The 18,327-nt window shown below is 40.7% G+C and overlaps 1 protein-coding gene across 1 annotated transcript in view; it reads left to right on the forward strand.

Moving 5' to 3' along the window:
• Positions 1–5,024: 5,024 nt before the first annotated feature.
• Positions 5,025–18,327, forward strand: part of LOC119646848 (short-chain dehydrogenase/reductase family 16C member 6) — a 42,057-nt gene continuing 28,754 nt past the window's right edge. Inside the window, exon 1 of the mRNA XM_038047470.1 lies at positions 5,025–5,447. Within this exon, the coding sequence (XP_037903398.1) occupies positions 5,304–5,447 (144 nt within the window). The 5' untranslated portion in view covers positions 5,025–5,303. The remainder of the gene's footprint in view (positions 5,448–18,327) is intronic.

Here is an 18,327-nt window from a genome sequence, read left to right on the forward strand (position 1 = left end):
TTCCGCCGCCATTTCCGTTTTCTTTTGAAGTCTGGCTGAGGCATGTCCCATTGAAGGACCTTAGGATTGAAGTCACTTCCTACCAGGATCCCTCCCTCCGTGCCTAAAACGGCGTCCTCTAGAGCACCGTCTCATTCAGCATTAGATAAACGCTAAAAATGTTATACACACCAAATTCAAACAAAGCCATTTCCTCGGCCTTGGGCAAGAATTCAAAGTTGAGTGCCGTCCCGAAGTCAAATGGCAGTGGTATCTGATAAGTCGCAATGCCATGAAGCTGGGTTCTTGTCCTGCATTACTCGCAGATTGGCACTAGATCGGCTTTTACCTTCGTAGTGGAATGCGTTAAAAACTTGCGGCAGTTACACTCTGGTGCATGTTAATTTTTAGGATATGCATCATGCTAGCCGTGTTCCAGTTCTTTTCAGTTCGGCCCTGAAGACTGAGTGTGTGAGTTTTTGGCCTCGATAATTTTGTATGGAACACACTTCCGCTCCACTGTCTACGGGCTTTATCTTATAGCGGATTTCACTAAGAACTTCTGCAAATGTCTTGCTTTCCATCGATTTAATGAGCAATGACGACGGTCAAGACCTTTATCGTTTTTTCTTCTTTTCCATTAGTGAGTTACCATTCGTAACTGCGTCTTTCCTTGCTTTCTTTTTTTGGGTCCTGGAGACAACTTGTCTTTTCGCTTTTCCCTCACTTTACTTTGCAGAGGGTTGTTTATGATCCATTTGGTATTTTCAGCGTTCTTAGCGGGAAGCGCAATTGCTTCTGTTTTCCACGCGTTTTCCGTTCATGTCCATATTCGTCTGTAGTAGGAAAGGCCGTCCAAGAGTTCTTCCACTTTCATCAGCCCGTTTTTGATGCCTTTGCTAACGTTCTTTTACCACTGCCGCGTTTTTCCTGATGATTCTTTTCTCTTCGTCTCAAGCAATGCGTGAGTACGAATCCAAATGCTCAGGTCTAGCGATTTTGAGTTTTTTTTCGGAACACTGAATTTTCACTGCTTCTGTTGCATATACTGCAATATGTTATTCCGCCAACCAGCGTCAGTTGGCAGTATGAATGTCGACTCAGTCTTACCTTCATGGCCCGGGATGTTATCTGTTTCCTTCCCGAGATAACGATTGATGTCACTCGCGAGGATGGTATAGGCACATCACTGACTTTTTTGTCGAGTGGCGGCTGATTTGGTAACAGGTGGGGAAGAAATGAATCATGAGATCAAAAAGACTACATATAGGAGAAGCAAATCGAGTTTCTAGGTGGCGTGAAATGCCATCGCATATACGCGGGAAGGGACGAGATAGTTAATTGGCTCGTGTGTGGATGACACATAAATGGTTTGCTCGTGTTGTGTTTCCTCATCTCATGCATCACATATACGACAGTAGCACCATAGTAAATGCGTGAAATTATTTACGCGCAAGTGCTTGAAGAACGGTAACCATGCGCAATGCTTTTCTTCCATCGTACAAATTCAAACAGTTCGCTGGGAGACGAGTCTTCTGTATGTAGCCTTCTTGCGTGAGGTCAACTGTAATGATGGGGTCTTTATTAAGAGGACGTGACTTGTTCAAATTCTTTACTCTTTTAGTAAGGAGGCATATATTGTGAAGAAACTTTGCATATGCATTATCAACTGAAATACCATTGCCATTGTTGAGTATTGTAGGAATTAATTAGTACCTGAAAGGAAGTTAGAATAGTCTTCTGGAGCAGGCTTTTTTTAAAAGTGACTTTCCGGCTTGGTTAGCTGTTTTTCTCTTAGGCGAGTTCGGTGTTGGTTGCACTTCAAATGAAGTATTCGCAAACCGCACAGAAAAGTGCCCAGGTCTTATCATGGAGTTACACTATCTTTCTACTTGTCGCGTATTTCTGAAAGATGTTACCGGTATTGGATAGTGCGCCGATTGACCCAAAGGACGGCTTAAAGGCAACTCATTAGACACTGCTTTACTTCTGCCCTGAGAGTAGTGGGTTCGAAATGCTTACAGGTGGTAATCGCTCAGACATGGATGAAACTAGGGTGGAATGATTTTTTTTCTGTTTAAGGATTCAGAGAGTTCAAAGTCGGCATCCACTTAGTGACGAATTGGGCCAATTAGTAAGAACTTTCTTCCACGGACCCCCCCTTTTTGGATTAAATATCTTCAATCCTTAAACAAAAAACCATCGACCTTTTTGAGTCCAAAAATGAGGTCCGTGAGCCACAAAAGTGGATGTCCGTGAGCCACAAGTGGATGCGGACTTAGAACTGACTCTTTAATTAAACAAGTCGGAATACTGAAAGCTCGCGCTGCGGATATAAAGGTTTTGTGTTCATCTTATGTAAGAAACTTCAACGCACATTTTTCTATCCGTATATAGCTACAAATCCAAACTACAAGACATACGTACATATTACAGCCATAGATATTATACTCACCCTAAACAAATAAACTAGCTATTTCCGAATACTGCACATATATATGGACGTACCCATATTTCCGATTTACTTTGTGCACAAAAGCATACATATGTATATATGGTATATAGTAGACACTGCCCGCAATCTTCATTAGCACTCATATACTATATACCTACATACACACAGGTCTGTTTGGAGTAATTGATATTCGTGCACAAATGACTAAAAAACTAAAACAAAATAATTCTTTGCGACCCCATTCATAAGAACTCATTGTGTCGTGGTATTGATGAATTGATATGTGAGGATGACGTCATACAGGTTCAAATATGAAACCAGTTTTGAAAAGTACTAATTGAGACCTCTCATTTGACACCCCACATGGCCACATTTTCTGAAAAAAAAATTTGCACCTTCCATTCACATGTTTGGGGAACCCCCTTGAACTTAACACAAAATGGCGCCACGCTGTATGTAAAGGGGGGAACAGATCACACACTCTTACCAATTTTCGTGACAATCGGCCAAGCCTTTTTCGAATAAATCGAGTGTGACAGATAGACAGACAGACAGAGTCCGACATGCGTGTCCTAGATGCCGAATGCGTATCCATGATGGATTTCCCACAGCTACAAAAAAAAGACAGACAGACACCGAATCGATTCTAATAAGGTTTTGTTTCCCACAAAACCTTGAAAAAGTTCCTTCTCCTCTTGCCCTTTGGATCCAGTTTAGTGGACAGGCTTTAACCACATTTCTTTTTAAAACAAAACCTTATTAAAATCGGTTTACTGTGTGTCTGTCCGTTATGCGAATTTTTCTCGCAGACGGTTATAGCGATTGACACAAAATTTGGTAGAAAGATGGGAACTGTGAACGCTCACGCATACAGTGGGTTACATCGTTTTACGTCGAATTTAGGGGGGGGGGTCCCCATACATGCAAAATGCGGTGTTAACTTTTTTCATCAAATATAGTCATGTGGGGTATCAAATTAAAGGCCTCGGTTAGTACTTTTCGAAGCCTGTCTTAATTTTGACATTTGTTGGAAAAGTGGGGATTGCGGGGGGTTGAAAGTGATCCTTTCTTTAAGGGGGCCATTCCCAGAAACTACCCACACGAAAAATCTGAAAAAATCAGGGGGCTGCCACTATATAGTACCTGGGTTCCGAAATACCTTCCATACCGATATCTGTTCAAATAAAGTTAATAACAATATGTTACTTAGTAATTGGCTGCAGAACCTCCCTTAAGTTCATCCTAGCACCACGAAATGCAGTGCAGTGATGCAGGCTGTAATATAGAGCATGATCTTACCAAGTTTGGTGGAAATCGCACTATTACTAACACAGTTATAATACGTCAAATTTGTTGCTTCTTTGCGAATTCAAGACTACGAATGTCAATATCACACGAAAGCGGATACTCTCACATAATATATGGATATATTACGTGCTACGTACTAAGGAATACACAAAGCCTTTCGTACCTGAAGCGTCTAGCTTCCGCTTTCCAGACTTGTTTTACATATATAAATGGTTTTCGTGAACTTAAAGGTATTTATGGTCCACATAATCGGCGCATTCTGTCTCAATGGATACGTTGGTAAACAAACTTGCCATATGTGGACTGATGAGCAAAGAGTTTCAAGAGCTGCAACTATATCTACAGAAAATCATGGTTTGGTATGATATCTGCGTCGTTGGAATAATCGGTCCTTATTTCTTCAAAAGTCAGGTCAGGCAAAACGTAACTGTCAACGGTGATTCCTATCGAGCCATGATAATGGATTGCTTGCTATCTGAAATTGTGATGTCATGTGATCTTAGAAAGTTTTGGTTTCAATAAGATGGTGTTACTTGCTACACAGTGTGAGAAACGATGAGCTTATTGGGGGCAGTTGGACCATCAGGATGGACTGTTTAAATCTTAGTCCCAAGCAATATATAAACGAAATTGATTTTGAAAATGCCATGCATTCTTGTTTCCAATCATAATAAAATTTTGGATTCTATATCTTTGGATTTTAAAAAAACAACAAAAAACAAAAAACGACCTTCGTATCGGCGCAAAACGTTGTAATATGTACTGATATTGACACTGTTTATCTATCTATAATTATGTACTAACTAGCTTCCATGAGTTCATTACAAATGATTTATAGTCTAACGATTATAATTTTAATTGCATTTCACCTAGCCTGTAATAACCATCCAGACCACAGAAATCCATTCAAATGAAAATTTTATCGCTAATAATTTAATAGATGTTAGACTCATTGACATCTAATGCACTCTTGCTCATTATTCCGAAACAATTTACGACCGTCCAATCTGTTTTGATCATAATTTTTATAGTAGCCATTTAATCCATTTGAGGTTTTACTTTAGGCCCGTAAAACATACTAACAACCTGATAGTAGCTCGCCCGGTGCATAAAAGATCCGACTTTTCACCTTCGTCGCCATATACAATAGAAAGTCATTCCAAGTTCTGCATACTATGAAAGCTAACGACTGTGAAGTAGTAAAGCTAGTAGCCATAGTGATGATGCGGTAGCGGTACTATGCCAGCACTGTCTATGCGCGAACCCCAGTCCACCAAGCGCAAGGGATCCATTTGTGGACCCGGGGGAAACGACAGTTTTCATCCAAGATCATTTTCATTTCCAGCACTTACCCACAGTATCTTTTTAGATACCGCGGTCGGCAGAAGATAGAGTGGCTCCTAACGGCGGCAGTTCGTGTGAAGTGTTGTTCCTAAAGTTTAACCGACATTTTTATTGTTGTTTGACGGCCAAGTTTTATTGTGAAGTGGACGTGCCTTTTGAAACATTTTAAAGGTTTCTTTTCCAAACGCAAAGAGAGGACTTCTTTCAAATTCCAGACATGTCGGGTCTGTTGTACGAGAATCCAATCGAACGATTTTGGACACTATTCCTAGATACATTAGTGTTTTTCCTGAAATCTATTACCTACATTGCGGAAGCGATTTACCTTACAATTTTGCCGAGCAGTTTTCGAAAAGTGAAGGTATGTCTTCCTGCTTGATGTTGGAGATTGTTGGTTGGAAATGAGATAAATACTGGTATTCGTTGCTGATTGATGCGTGGTACCTTCGCATCACGTTTTTAGTGTAACTCAGATGCCGTTATGTTAGTATCATTGTTGTACAATGTACTTTTCAAATGCAGCTTGGCTGAGTCTATGCGATTTAGCTTCGGTCACTAACTTAAGGTAAAACGGTTCTCGTTGGTGGCTTTCTCTCTTGCATTAAGGTGTAATTAGTACCATTTCAAAAGGTTTGATGATAGACTAGTGCAGTTGATGGTTACCATAAAATGTTTGGAAATATTAATTGTTATGGTTTAATTGTCCGTAATTACTTCAGTTATGATGTTTGGAAGTGCAGTAGTCTGCATAGTTTGCTCAAGCGTCTATGGATAATATGCGGCGGGTAAATGGACGTTACCTGTCTTGAATGTAGAACAAACTCGTTTGTTTCAAAAGAGTAAAGATTTTCCAAACACCGTTGGTTTCTTGATTGCACGGGAAACTATCTGAATAAAATATTCCAACATTCTCACTAATATGGTGATAGCATGAAGGTAAGTGTATACTTCGAACTTATATGAAGGAAAATGTTTTGCAATCGATATCATAACAACCTGCTGTGAATACGCTAGGAATCCTGAAGCAGGAGATATGTTATTTTAATGAGAATCACTGCAATCCTGGTACAGTACTAGCTCGAAAATCTGAGAGAAGGGTTTGGCCAATTTTAGTTTCTTCTAATTTGTAATTTCCAAGCGTTTTCAATAATGCCAATAGTAAGGTCCTTGATCATATTTCAAAAGAATTGAGAAGATTGCCTTTTACTAGTTTTTGCCGGCGAGCTATGGTAATAATTTTGGGCCCTGATAAATAATTATGCTTAGTCCAGTTAAGTAAACTGTTAGAAATAAGTTGCCCTTATATGAGACGCTCGTATGTTCAATTACTCGCCCTCGGAATCGCAACTAGTCAGTGAATTTAACTTTTGAACAAAAGTATTGTCATTCCATTCTTTGTCCCAAGTTCCCCTTATGTCTTACAATAATCAGGAATCCTTACGTTGTGAGTTCTGCCATTTGAAAGACTCATGATCTACCTCATCCAGAAGTTTCAATCTTTCCTGCCTAAGACTCAGAATAACCATGGCCATATTCATGATAGCGCTATCTGCACAGTGATCCAAAAGTTTCTTCTCCCTTGATTGCAGTGCAGTCTGAGAAACAGAATCCCAAGTAAACTTTAAAAACAGAATAGTTTTTTGACTACATACATATATTCATACATAGCTTTCGGTTCCTTGTGATGTTAAAGAAAAGAATTTACTGTCCTCAGTTTTCTTCACCGATAATCGCCAGAATAAGCCACGGCTAACAAATCAACGTGTACCGGAGTGCAACCATTCACGAGTTGTTTCCATGGTTCTGGAGGAATAGGCCGATCTAGTGCTGATCAGACGTTCATCAGACACCAGTGTAATCTGGGTTCGAAATAGGGCTCAACTTCACGTACGGGCCTAAAATCGAGGGGATCGGGTTTTTTTTTGGATTTGGTGGTTAGGGTTAACGTTTCTCAGTGTCCATCTAACACCGAGTAAGGGGATGTCGGATTTTCGAACCATTTTTGAGGTTTTAGAGGACGCTGTGTTCAGCAAAGATTACGGATCTTAGTTGGAATGATTTCAGTCATCAGTGCTGTCGTCTCTATCTTTCGGCGTGCACCAGCCCGACGCGTGGAATGTCGCAAAGGTGAACATCGAGAGATTAGTCGAAGCTCTTGGAATAGGCAGAGCCGCGCTGGAGGACACTTCAGAGCAAGGTGGTGCTGCAACTCGCATTTTTGTTAATTCGGCAATGAACATGGTAACGAGAGCCTGCATGGTTTCCATGCCCTGATCGTGCTAAGCCTTCTTCTATACATTGATAATTAATAAACAAAAAACAAAGTTCACTGTTGGCAGGAGTTAGTCGACGAGTTGGACGGGGATTCAGTTATAAACTGTTCAGCGAACAATTGTGATCATGAGTCGAATTGTGTGGATATTATTTCCTACGGTCCCACTCCGAGTGTTAGGCGATATCCTTCATGCCCCGTGAGAACCTGGGTAAGATTATCGTGCCGTCTCTCCAACCGCGAGCTGTGTATCCACCGACCCTTTTCCGAACGTTTCCAATGCTCTTGACATCTATTAAGAGATCTCTCTCTTCAGCGTTCTTCGTCTGTAATAAAGGAGAGATAGACTCCGCATTGTATATGTTCGTCATTTCATCTGCCAATATGTCAATGGGCGGAGATTACGAATGCTGCATAATCTGAGACAGTCGTGCGGGTAGAGCCCAACCTTAAGGCTGTTTTTCTGTAGACTGCACTCAGTTTGTTAGCGTTAAATATGACCTGCAATGCTCCCCCGAAACTCCCCCGAAATCGAACTCACTGTCTTAGCTACAAGCAACCTGGAAGCATGCCGTGGCCCTCTCACGTTCGACATCATCCTGGCCAGGGCTACACTTGCGGTGGATGCTTTGTCACAAGTTTACCGCACCTGTTCCTTACAAGTGCGCTTCTCATCTACCATTACTCCCAAGTATTTGATGGCAGGTTTAGAAGTGATTATATGGTTTCCAATTGGAATACCGACATAATCTCTTTAACGGTGCTTGGTTATGAGGACCGCTTTCGTTTTTTCCTCTGCAAGCGTCAGACCAGAACTCTCTAGCCAACCGTTAACAACACTGATCGGTTTGAATGAGTATAACTCAGCATCTTCGATATCCTTTGCGACTACTAGCAGTGGCGTAACTTTCCATCGTGGCTTCCTTGAGAAGCGCAAGGTTAAGAACATTGTTGTATATGAAGTTTTACAGCAGAGGGCCCAGTATTAAACCCTGTGGGACACCTGCGGAGACAACGTACTCTTGGAGTCGGTCATCGGTGTCATACCAGATCCTCTGTTCTTGTAAATAGCTGTTAACAACATCTGAGTGTAATTCCGCGGTATTTCTAGCGACTAACAAGTCCTTGTTAGCACTGATGAAGGGAACAAGTAGTTCCTGAAATATCGGTATTTGCAAAATATAAATTAACAATAGCGAATAGGAAAAACAAGTTTTTATTATTTTAACAATAACTGCGAGATATGCGGGAATACCAATCGCTAGAGATTCCCGTATTAGATTCCAATACATTTCTCATGTCAAGGGTCACCACCAGGTAATATTTGTTAGTACTACCCTTTCCGTGAATTGCATCTTTAGCCAAGCTAGTAATTATGGAGTCCAAAAGACATATATGGTATGTCTGTAGGACTTTGGCATACCTGGAGCTTTACAAGTCGTAGGCAGTAGTATTAGCGTCTGCTGGTTCCAGGCCGCAGGAAATATCCCCCCGGACAAGCACGCTTCGCAAAACTCAGCGAACATGTCCAGTCTGGATTTCACGGCAAGCTTAAAGGCCCAATTCGGTACGCCATCCTGACCTGGAGCTTTGTTATCCTCTCTTATCATCTTCTATCTGGCGGTATTGCCATCACATTCGGAGGTCGCTAGAAGTTATCAGTGTCCTCCCTTTACTGGAGGAATAGCCCCTGGATGATCTTTAACCAGTAGGTAGAGCACGTGATCTGTAGAGATGAACGGCCTCTAAATCGCCTTATCACGATTAGCTCCTCTTTGGGTTTATCTTCGTTTCCGAAAAGAGCGTCTTAAAGGATTCCCTCGTTAGATTGCGATTTTGAGGGGTTTGCAGGCTTCCTTATAGGAGCGCTCTTTTTGCCCTTAGTCGATTTCACTTAGAGCCCTCTGTGCCGCTCTTCTGGCTCGGTAACAGGCTGGTCAGTTATTCCACCAGTTGTTTGGTATTCTATTGCTGAATGAGTACCTTCTGCTTTATTGGGTTGGTCCAGCTACATCTCTATGGAAGAAGCTTTTGCAGACCAGCCTGATATCTTTCTCGGTTTCGGGCATGATGATTCTCTACTCTGTAGGGAGTCTCTCCCCCCCCCCCCGCGCTGACGTACCAGGACATCCCACGCGCCAGTGTAGGGCTGACAAAGGTTAAGTCTACGATTAAGGCAGACCCCCTTTCCGTCTATTTGTCACACTCGATTTACTCGGAAACGACTGAACCGATTGTCACCAAAATTTGGTAAGAACTTGTAGCCTGTGTGTCCCTTTAAATATTTTACAAAATATAGCCATGTGGGGTATTAAGTGAAGGGACTCGATCAGCATTTTTCGAAATTGATCTGTGATATTGGGTGAAACACAGGGGAGTGAGGACTAAAAATGTGTGCCTCAAAAAGCGAAACAGGTCTCGTTCTCGGAACCTACCCAGCAGAAAAATCTGATCTAGGCCTCAAAATAGATCCCGTTCCGATATCTGCACAAATAAAGTTAATAATAGTATATTACCATATTTTAGAAATTTACCGGAAAACCCCCCTTAAATTCATCCTAAAAGTACAAAATTTGGTAGTATAGCAGATAATATAGGACATCATTCTGGACTGTTTGGATGCGATTTGACTATTATTAACAAAGTTATATAAGGTCAAATTTTTACGTTTAATCCAAACTTATTGATGTCTAAATGAGCGCGCCGACCAAATTGTTTAATGGAATGCAGCTTTCGGAAAAGCTTATAAAGGAAGAACTAGGAAATCATAAGTGATTGAGTTCTCATTTCTATTCGGTCAAGAACACCAACGAAGTTAGACTATAGCCAATTCAAATTCTCCTTAGATTATCAGCCTTTGGTGAGAATTTTCCACCAACATGAACATTATGCAGCTTTTTTTCATAATTCAGTCACAAATTTGAATTGGGCAGGGAACTGAACGAGATGACATCACCGACAGTTTGGGGTATAAGAGCGTTGGCCTCGCGAGTTCGTTGCTCTGGTTTCGAATCCCAGTCGTCCTGGCTGTTTTTGTTAGGCTTGCTGCTGTGAGCTTATCATTTGCATACCATTAAACGAGCGGGACCGAAAGAACACGACAGTTTTGTTAACACTTACTGGGAACTACGTCTTTTAAGGAGCCAGTGTCATAATAATGAAACTGAAGCACAGTCTCTCTGTGTGAATATCCTATACTCTGCAGAAGAGTTAAGATGAGATAAACAAATCTACAAAGATTCCATTTCTGGAGCTTTGACGTAGAGAATCGGCTCACTGGTAAACTTAAGCCGCGATGAAAATTCTGAAAGAGATGGGAGAAAGCCATCAGGTCATCATTCCGAAGAAGTTTCAAGCCTCCCTAAATAGGTTCACATAACACGTTCATGAATATACGTGTACTGGAATGAAATAGACACAGATATCGGACAAATTTTGCGAGTATGTGTAGTATGCTGAAAGGTCGAAAAATGCCCGTTCCGGGACTTCACTTTCAGAATTTGCATCATGCAATCAACTTAATCTTTCGATCGCGTGTTCCAACTTCGAAATCCGAGCAGTGATGCACTGTTTTCGTCAACAGAGTCTGGCTATCGCTTTCAGAGTTTGCCCCCCCCGGTTTTTGTTCTTCTGTTCTCTTTTCGAACACATGTCCATTGCAGCTTCGGATTTCCTATTTGCTAGTGTTGATTTTTATTTTGCAAATACCGATATTTCGGGAACCACTTGTTCCCTTCATCAGAGCTAACAAGGACTAGTGAATAGGAAAAACAAGTTTTTATTATTTCAAATAATTAATCACTAGAAATACCGCGTAATTACAATCAGAACAACTTCTTTTGCTGTTTTATCGAGCTTCATAAAAATTTCCTTTGTTGATGGGAAAGATCACGCCATGGCTTACAGAGTAGCGTGCCTTTTGTATCTACTGGCAACTTTTGTCCAATGTCAAATTGAACAGAGGTGGCAGCCGGCATTTGTCTCAAACGCATCTGTCAGGCCATTATTGATTCTAAACTGTGCTGTTTAGTGGGATATTATGCTAAGGCTTACCAGATTTCCTACAATTGTCAAGCAAGCATTACTTTGGACATTACATTTCGGCCGATACTATCGTATGCCTGCTTGAAGTCAAGGAATATTTCATGGATGCCGATATTGAACTCCTAACATTTTTCTAGCACCTGTTTGAAACTATCGAAGTAATGAGCGTCGAAGAAATCTTCAATCGGTCACGACACGGAGCAGACAATATACGTACTATAGTATTTGTGCACTATACGAACGTCTCAGAGTAGAATATAACTGCAATCCCGTTTCGACATTTGGCTAACGGTTAGTAGTCCAGTCAATTGCTTCAGACACAACAGCAGATGAGGTCAAGACCAGAGAAAAAATACACTATTTCGCATACTCCCTCGCTCCTCAAAATCCACATATCATTCTCTGATTGCGTAAGATTTTGTAGTTTTAATATGCCCACTAAATTTCGTTGCATTCTGGAGTTGGTTTCATGAATATTTCAGTTGAGGTTAAGCGTTAATTTTAGCTTTTCAAGGTGTTTGGGCCTTCTTATGTCGCTCAGCGCTTTACTCGAATGAAATGAACTACAACGGTCTGAGCGCTCAGGGGTTGAACCTGTTCTCCATTTTATACCCAATTTATTGCTATGACTCTTCACTTTACTTCTACGGACATTTACCCTTGAACTCTTGGATCGCGATAACGGCAACCTTAATCAATTCGAGCTCTGTGGCTTTCTGCTATAAGAGACTCTGCCAATAAATCCAAATTCATGACCTCAGTAAATTTTATTTAGTCTTGTTGTCCCGGTGAACGATAATGAACTGAATCAACAACAAATTATTGAAAAATCTCAATTAAAGTTGGATGGCGCCAACTTCCGTGTTAACTGGTTTCGTTGACATAGCAATTGGAGGAGTTAATTATCTGAACTGAGATTATCATTAGACAGAATTATGCGGACTTTAACCAATGTGAAGCTGGAGAAACCTGCGATAGTGAATGACTGTTTTGCTGAATGTAAAGATTTGCCTATCTTATCTGTTCCGTGAGCGTATAGATTGTGCTCTGAATGAAGTGCTCTGACATACTTCAAAGTCCTGATCGAATTGGATTGTGGCCCAACCATAACTATTACAATTGACTGTTTGACTGAAAATGGAAATACTAAAAAACAGATTACACAAAGTTCAATTAACTTCTTGGTGGTAAAGTCCAACTCTGGGCAATAAAAGCTTGATTGGAAATTCTGAATCGCAGACTTTTAGATTGGTTTGAAGAGGCTTGCCCTATTACCCGAGGTACATGTGGTAAAATAGTTCACTGTGCAAACTCAGTAAATTATTCAAACGACTTCTGAACTAACAAAAAATAGGACTCTCTCAGGAAACTAGATGGTATTTTCATAAACTCTGGGGTTGATTCCGTATAGATTCCCTTTGGAAGTATACCATCAGGGAAAACAGGTGATAGGATTAGAAAGGAGAGAGAGAGCGATGATGACAAGTGAAAATCAATTATTGTTATATTATCCTTTGATAGTTTTGAAGTGCCCGGGAGGAATGAGATTCATTCAGCGGTGATAAGGAGGATATAAAGCACCTAGACCGACTTCTAAAAAATACTTTCCTGGCGAGCTTTGCTTTGGTCTACGTGCCTATCTTTTGGTAAAAGGTTAGGATAATCCTCATACCGAAGCCTGGTAAGGATGATTATTCTTATCCAAAGGACTTCAGACAAATTAACTTAACATTATTCTTGCTGAAGAGGCTAGTTAAGGGTCATATTTTCCAGGAAGCGCTAAGGTACTCACAGAACGAAAACTGTTGCTTACCAGCCTATGGATTTATATTAGTTAGAGGTCGCATTATCTGACCTCAGAAGCAACTAAAAGTGAATAAAAGTACAATGATATAATTTACAGAAAGGAGGTAATAGAATGACATTTGCCTTCCAAAGCGGAATAAACCTTTAACTTTTAAAAAAAGTAAAATATCTTATTTTATGTAAGAAGATGGAATGAACTCTCAATTTCCAAAAAAATCTCACTGGGGTCCTCAAAGAATGGTTTACTTAGTGCGCATAGCCTGGCTTTAGCTGGAGTTAGGCAATCGTAAAAGAAATACTTGAGGGTTTCTCCCTCTTCTTCGCAGTTTCAGCAATGCGAATTGTAGGGTATGTTGAATCTGGCGGTATGGTCACCTATAGGCTAGCGCCCCGTACAGACTGCCTTAATCTTGAAGGCGTTCGTACGCGTCTGGCACATGAGTGATCGGGTCTTGTTATAGGCCGACCAAATCCTCTTTGACTCGGGGCAGGTGGTGAGCCTTCGCCATCTAAGGTTGCTAGCGGGACATAGACTGTGCCTACCTAGGGACTGCCAACGGCATGACCCGCCACCGTTTCCACTTGGAATATACTGGCGAATCCTGGGAGACCGTATGACTTGGATAAACTGTGTATCCAAGAAAGCTCCCACACTGCCTCCATGGGATATCTTTGATCAGGTAAAGAATACTGTGGCAAAACGTTGTAATACCCTGCCGGTTTTCCACTCTGCCTTTGTTAGAAAGTCCACAGCAAAGTTTCTAGTGAAGTTCGGCTTGTGTGTGACGTAGCTCGTGGGGAAACCTCAGGACTTACGGTGTACTTCGTCTATGGTTACTATGGCCGTAGGATTTCAGAAGTCATGTAGTTTGACAGCACCGCATACTATATTGTATTTAATGTGGAGGTCCAGGGGGAGGAGATGTAGGAGGACATTGAGGGCGTCTGTTGGGCAAGAATTCCAAGCCCCTGTAGTACTTGCACATGCGATTGTTTGAACCCTATTAAGCTTCATTCGATTGCACTTTTTCCTCAGCGTCTGCCATTACATAATAGAACCGCACATTAGGGTGGGACGTACCACGGCTGCGTACATTCAGAGAACAATATCGGCTGGCGACATAATTTCATTACAAAGCTCCTCTTACAGACGTAGAAGATCACATAAGTCTTTTTAGCCCTCAGTTCTATGTTCAGTCTCCAATTTAACTTAGAATCCAGGATTACATCCAGACACTTTACGTTGGAGAAAAGAACCAACTTTTGTTCATTTAGCCGCGGGAGGTGCAGTTCGGGTACCCTTGTTTGGTGGTGAATAGTATCAGCTCCGTTTTGGTTGAATTTATGGCGAGTCCGTATCTTGCGACCACTCGCCATACCTTTCCCAACGCTCCCTCCATGATATCACTCATAACGAAGGGAGACGTCCTTGGCACCAATATCACCAAGTCGTCGGCATATGCCACCACCTTCACTTTCCAATATTCGAGAAATTTCTTCCATCGCTATTAACCAGTGCAGCGCAGTGTCTGGTCAAGTGGGTACTTCCTAAATCCGCCTGGATTATCCTGGTTCTTAGCAGGAATATTATCCAATGCGTAAGATACCCCTCTAATCCTATACTCGAAAGGTTTCCTTGATGACGTGAGTACTAAGGTTATTGAATACTGCAGAAGGCCGCTAGAGTATAATGATTGTACTGTAGTGACCGCTCATGGGACTCATGGCCGCGCCTGCCCGCTTTCGGTATGAAACCTACGACTGGGGCTGCATATTCTCCAGGCAAGGCTGTGATTCACAGTCATTCCCCCTGGCGAAGCAGCAGTAGCTCCAGGGTTTTATCAGAAGATTCCGCCCAAGAGCCTTCCGACTTTTTAAGAAAGGATGCGCTCCTATGTTTCTTGGAGAGAATTTCATTGAATCTGGTAAATTCGCTTGTGCTTTCATTGTTATGACAATAGTCCAAGCAGGACCGCCTCTTGGCAGCCTTGATATCCGACTTGTACTTTATCAGGTAGTCCTGGTATGGCTGACAGTATTTGTTAAATACCTCCCTAGTCAGCTTCCTGAAGCTGGAGAGATCTTCATTCTACCACGGTGGTAATGTTTTTTTTGCAGTATTAAGCGGTGCATGAGACTTTGAAGGCGGTATCGAATTCATTTTCCACAGCCTCGACCTTTGACTACAGTTCATTTGTCGTGCCAATATTTTCATTGCGAATTTCGGAGGGTTTGTTGTTGGTAACTCGGCCACATGTCTTGGCTGGCCCATTCACTAGGATAAGGGTCTTACTTAAAATTGAAGGTGCTCAAGGTATTTAGATTCTGCATGCTAAAGACCAAGCTCCCCGTTGGTTACGCAGCTTTCACGTATGCTGTTCACCTTGGCTTGGATTCTGTCCATTTCCAATACATGGAGGACGATCCACGGGCTGTTGATTCGGCTCACCCCCCTTAGATCCGCTTGTATGACCAGATTGTCGTCAGTTCGAATAACCTACTTCCAGCACGGCCTTATATACTCTTGGCCCGTCCGGAGGAGGATTTACCGATTTATGTAACCTTGGCAAGAAGCATAATCAGAGCAGGTTGCCACAATTTACTAATTTTTTCTCTGTCAGATTCGGATAAAAATGAAAAGTAGGCTTTATTTTTGGAAGAGTATACAGCGATCTTTCGGACTGATCTAAGAGCTAAAATCGGGTTTATTGACGAACAAATGCCTTTTGATTACCTTAACAATCGTTCAGAGGTATAGGATTCGTTCGAACTGCTTTGGTCACCGTGATGTCAAGGGAAATGGCATCTCGGATACCTTAACAAAAGAAGGTGCAATGTCCCCCATGCCGGGACAGGAACTAGCAACTGGAGTGTCTGTACCTAATGTAGGCTAATGCTGCCGTCAAAAACTGGAAAGCATTTCATAAGAGCAAATGGAAGAGACTAAATGTCTCTAGACACATTTTCCTGCAGGTACACATTTTTACTGGCTATAATTCTGAAAGACAAAACACCTTCTATGAGAGTGCTGTGCTTATGGGAATATCAGACACCAGGTAGTTTTTTCCGAGTAAGGTTATTAGATTAGGTTTCGTGCTCCATCGTGGGTACAAAGTTGCGTTTTCTCTCTGGGGCCAATCCTACTCTTTGACACCCTTAGCTTTGTATATTATACAATTAATGCTATATGAATGATGAGACTAGCTTATAACGAAGAAGACAAATTCAAATATCCGTGACTGACAAGAGCCTAACTACCTGGAATTACTACATGAAAACAAAAACATATCCATGGTGGAATTTCAAAACAAAACGAGCAAAAAATAAGCCAGAAATGGCATGGATGAAGCTGTACTATAGGATCATAGGCAGATTTCATTGCTTCTGGATATGGAAGCCGGTAATTTAAAAACATCTTTTTTGTTAATTGTCAACAACGAGAATGGTAACTGAAAAATAAAAATCTCCAATATGCAAATGTATCCGTTTTTGCGATCTCTTGTGATATGTGAATATATTTTGTAGACTGTTGTGTTGAAAATAACAATGTTAATATTCAGGTCGAAAAGCATCCTCTTCTCTTCTTTTATATCTTGAGGTGTGTAAATGTCTTCAAACATTTTATACTAAAGTGACGTGAGGCAGCATATGAAGAGTTGTCTTCACCAATGATTTTAACTGTAAGTTACTGGGCCGTGCACCAAAGTGTGGGAGTCATTTTCTCCATAACTGGTGCAGTCTGCTATTAAGTTTATGGGGGCTTAGGACTAATTCAATCCCCAAACAAAATTAGTAAGGCTGTGCCCTCTTTTTAACACGATCTTACACAATTGTCAATTTCTAAATTTTGCAATAGCAACAGGTGGAGAGATTTCCAAGAAAATTGGTGTAATGAATTGCGTACGGTGTGAAGTGTTGTTAATTTTAATGATAAATACACACAGTAGTTTCACAAAGGTTTCTGGCTGTTATCAACATAGTGGAAATTTCTCCAAGTTTTCATTGCTCTATATGTATTTACAAAAATATGTATAGGAAAAGATATATCAAACCAACGTTTACCGTTTTATCCAACTGTTGTTCATTAGATTATTTAGCAGCACTTCTCGTGTTAATCGCGGCAGCAACAGCGGATATTGACCCAAGTTTTTATAATATGCCGACTAGTATGTCAACAAAGTTTCGTACATAAACGTGAACATATAATTGTGTCGCTTGATTGTTAGCGTGGAAAACACTGTAAACTAGAGAAAAGTGAAGAAAATTTTAAATGAACGAGTACTTGGCAGTCATTTCCAATTCCACTGTTAATGGTTGTTAACAAATTGCACTTAGCGAGGAAGAATGCTCACATGCAATACGGCATAGTTGGAAAGCAGCCTATTGCAGTTGGCTAATCTGTTGCAACGACTGCTTGATAAGTAGATTGTAAGTGAAATATTGGATTCCTTGAAATCTGCGAAGAAAAGTGGTTTCAATGATATTTCTTGTGCTACTCATGAGGTACAGCTGAAAGTGAAAGACGTAACTTCTTTCATCACAGATCCAATCAATCCTCAGAGGTTCTGCCATGAAAGTTTCACAAAATGCATTTGAAGTAATCAATTCCGTTGCGTTTATACGTTGATGTATTAGTGTTATATAAAAGAATATATAATAATTTGTTGTCTGGAAAATCGATTTGATGACATAAGCAACACTGCTTTTATAGATGAGCGCATAACATTTGTTGGCGCCTGCAACTGCATTAGTGTTGTTTTTTATCCTTTTTTCTTTTTCAAATATGAAATTTTTGAAAGAAATTAGGTGAGAAACATTATTTGGTAGTAATTGAATACTTATCGAGTTTCTCGCTTAAGTCTTTTGTTTTTGTTTGCAACAACTAACCAAGGCATAATAGAGTTCTAAATTTACAACTATTTTCTATAGTGAATATTTGCTTCATTTTCGCTACAAAGATTGTCTAATTATTTTTTAATTAATAATTAAATAATCAATCATCAAAACTGAGAACAACATATTGTAATGCAAAATAAGGCAACATTTATACAGAGAATTCAGTTTTCACATATAAAAATACAAAAAATCTTAGGACAGCGACTCTCTACCCTTACTAGGT

The sequence above is a fragment of the Hermetia illucens genome, chromosome 1 (assembly GCF_905115235.1).
Source record: "Hermetia illucens chromosome 1, iHerIll2.2.curated.20191125, whole genome shotgun sequence".
NCBI lineage: Eukaryota > Metazoa > Arthropoda > Insecta > Diptera > Stratiomyidae > Hermetia > Hermetia illucens.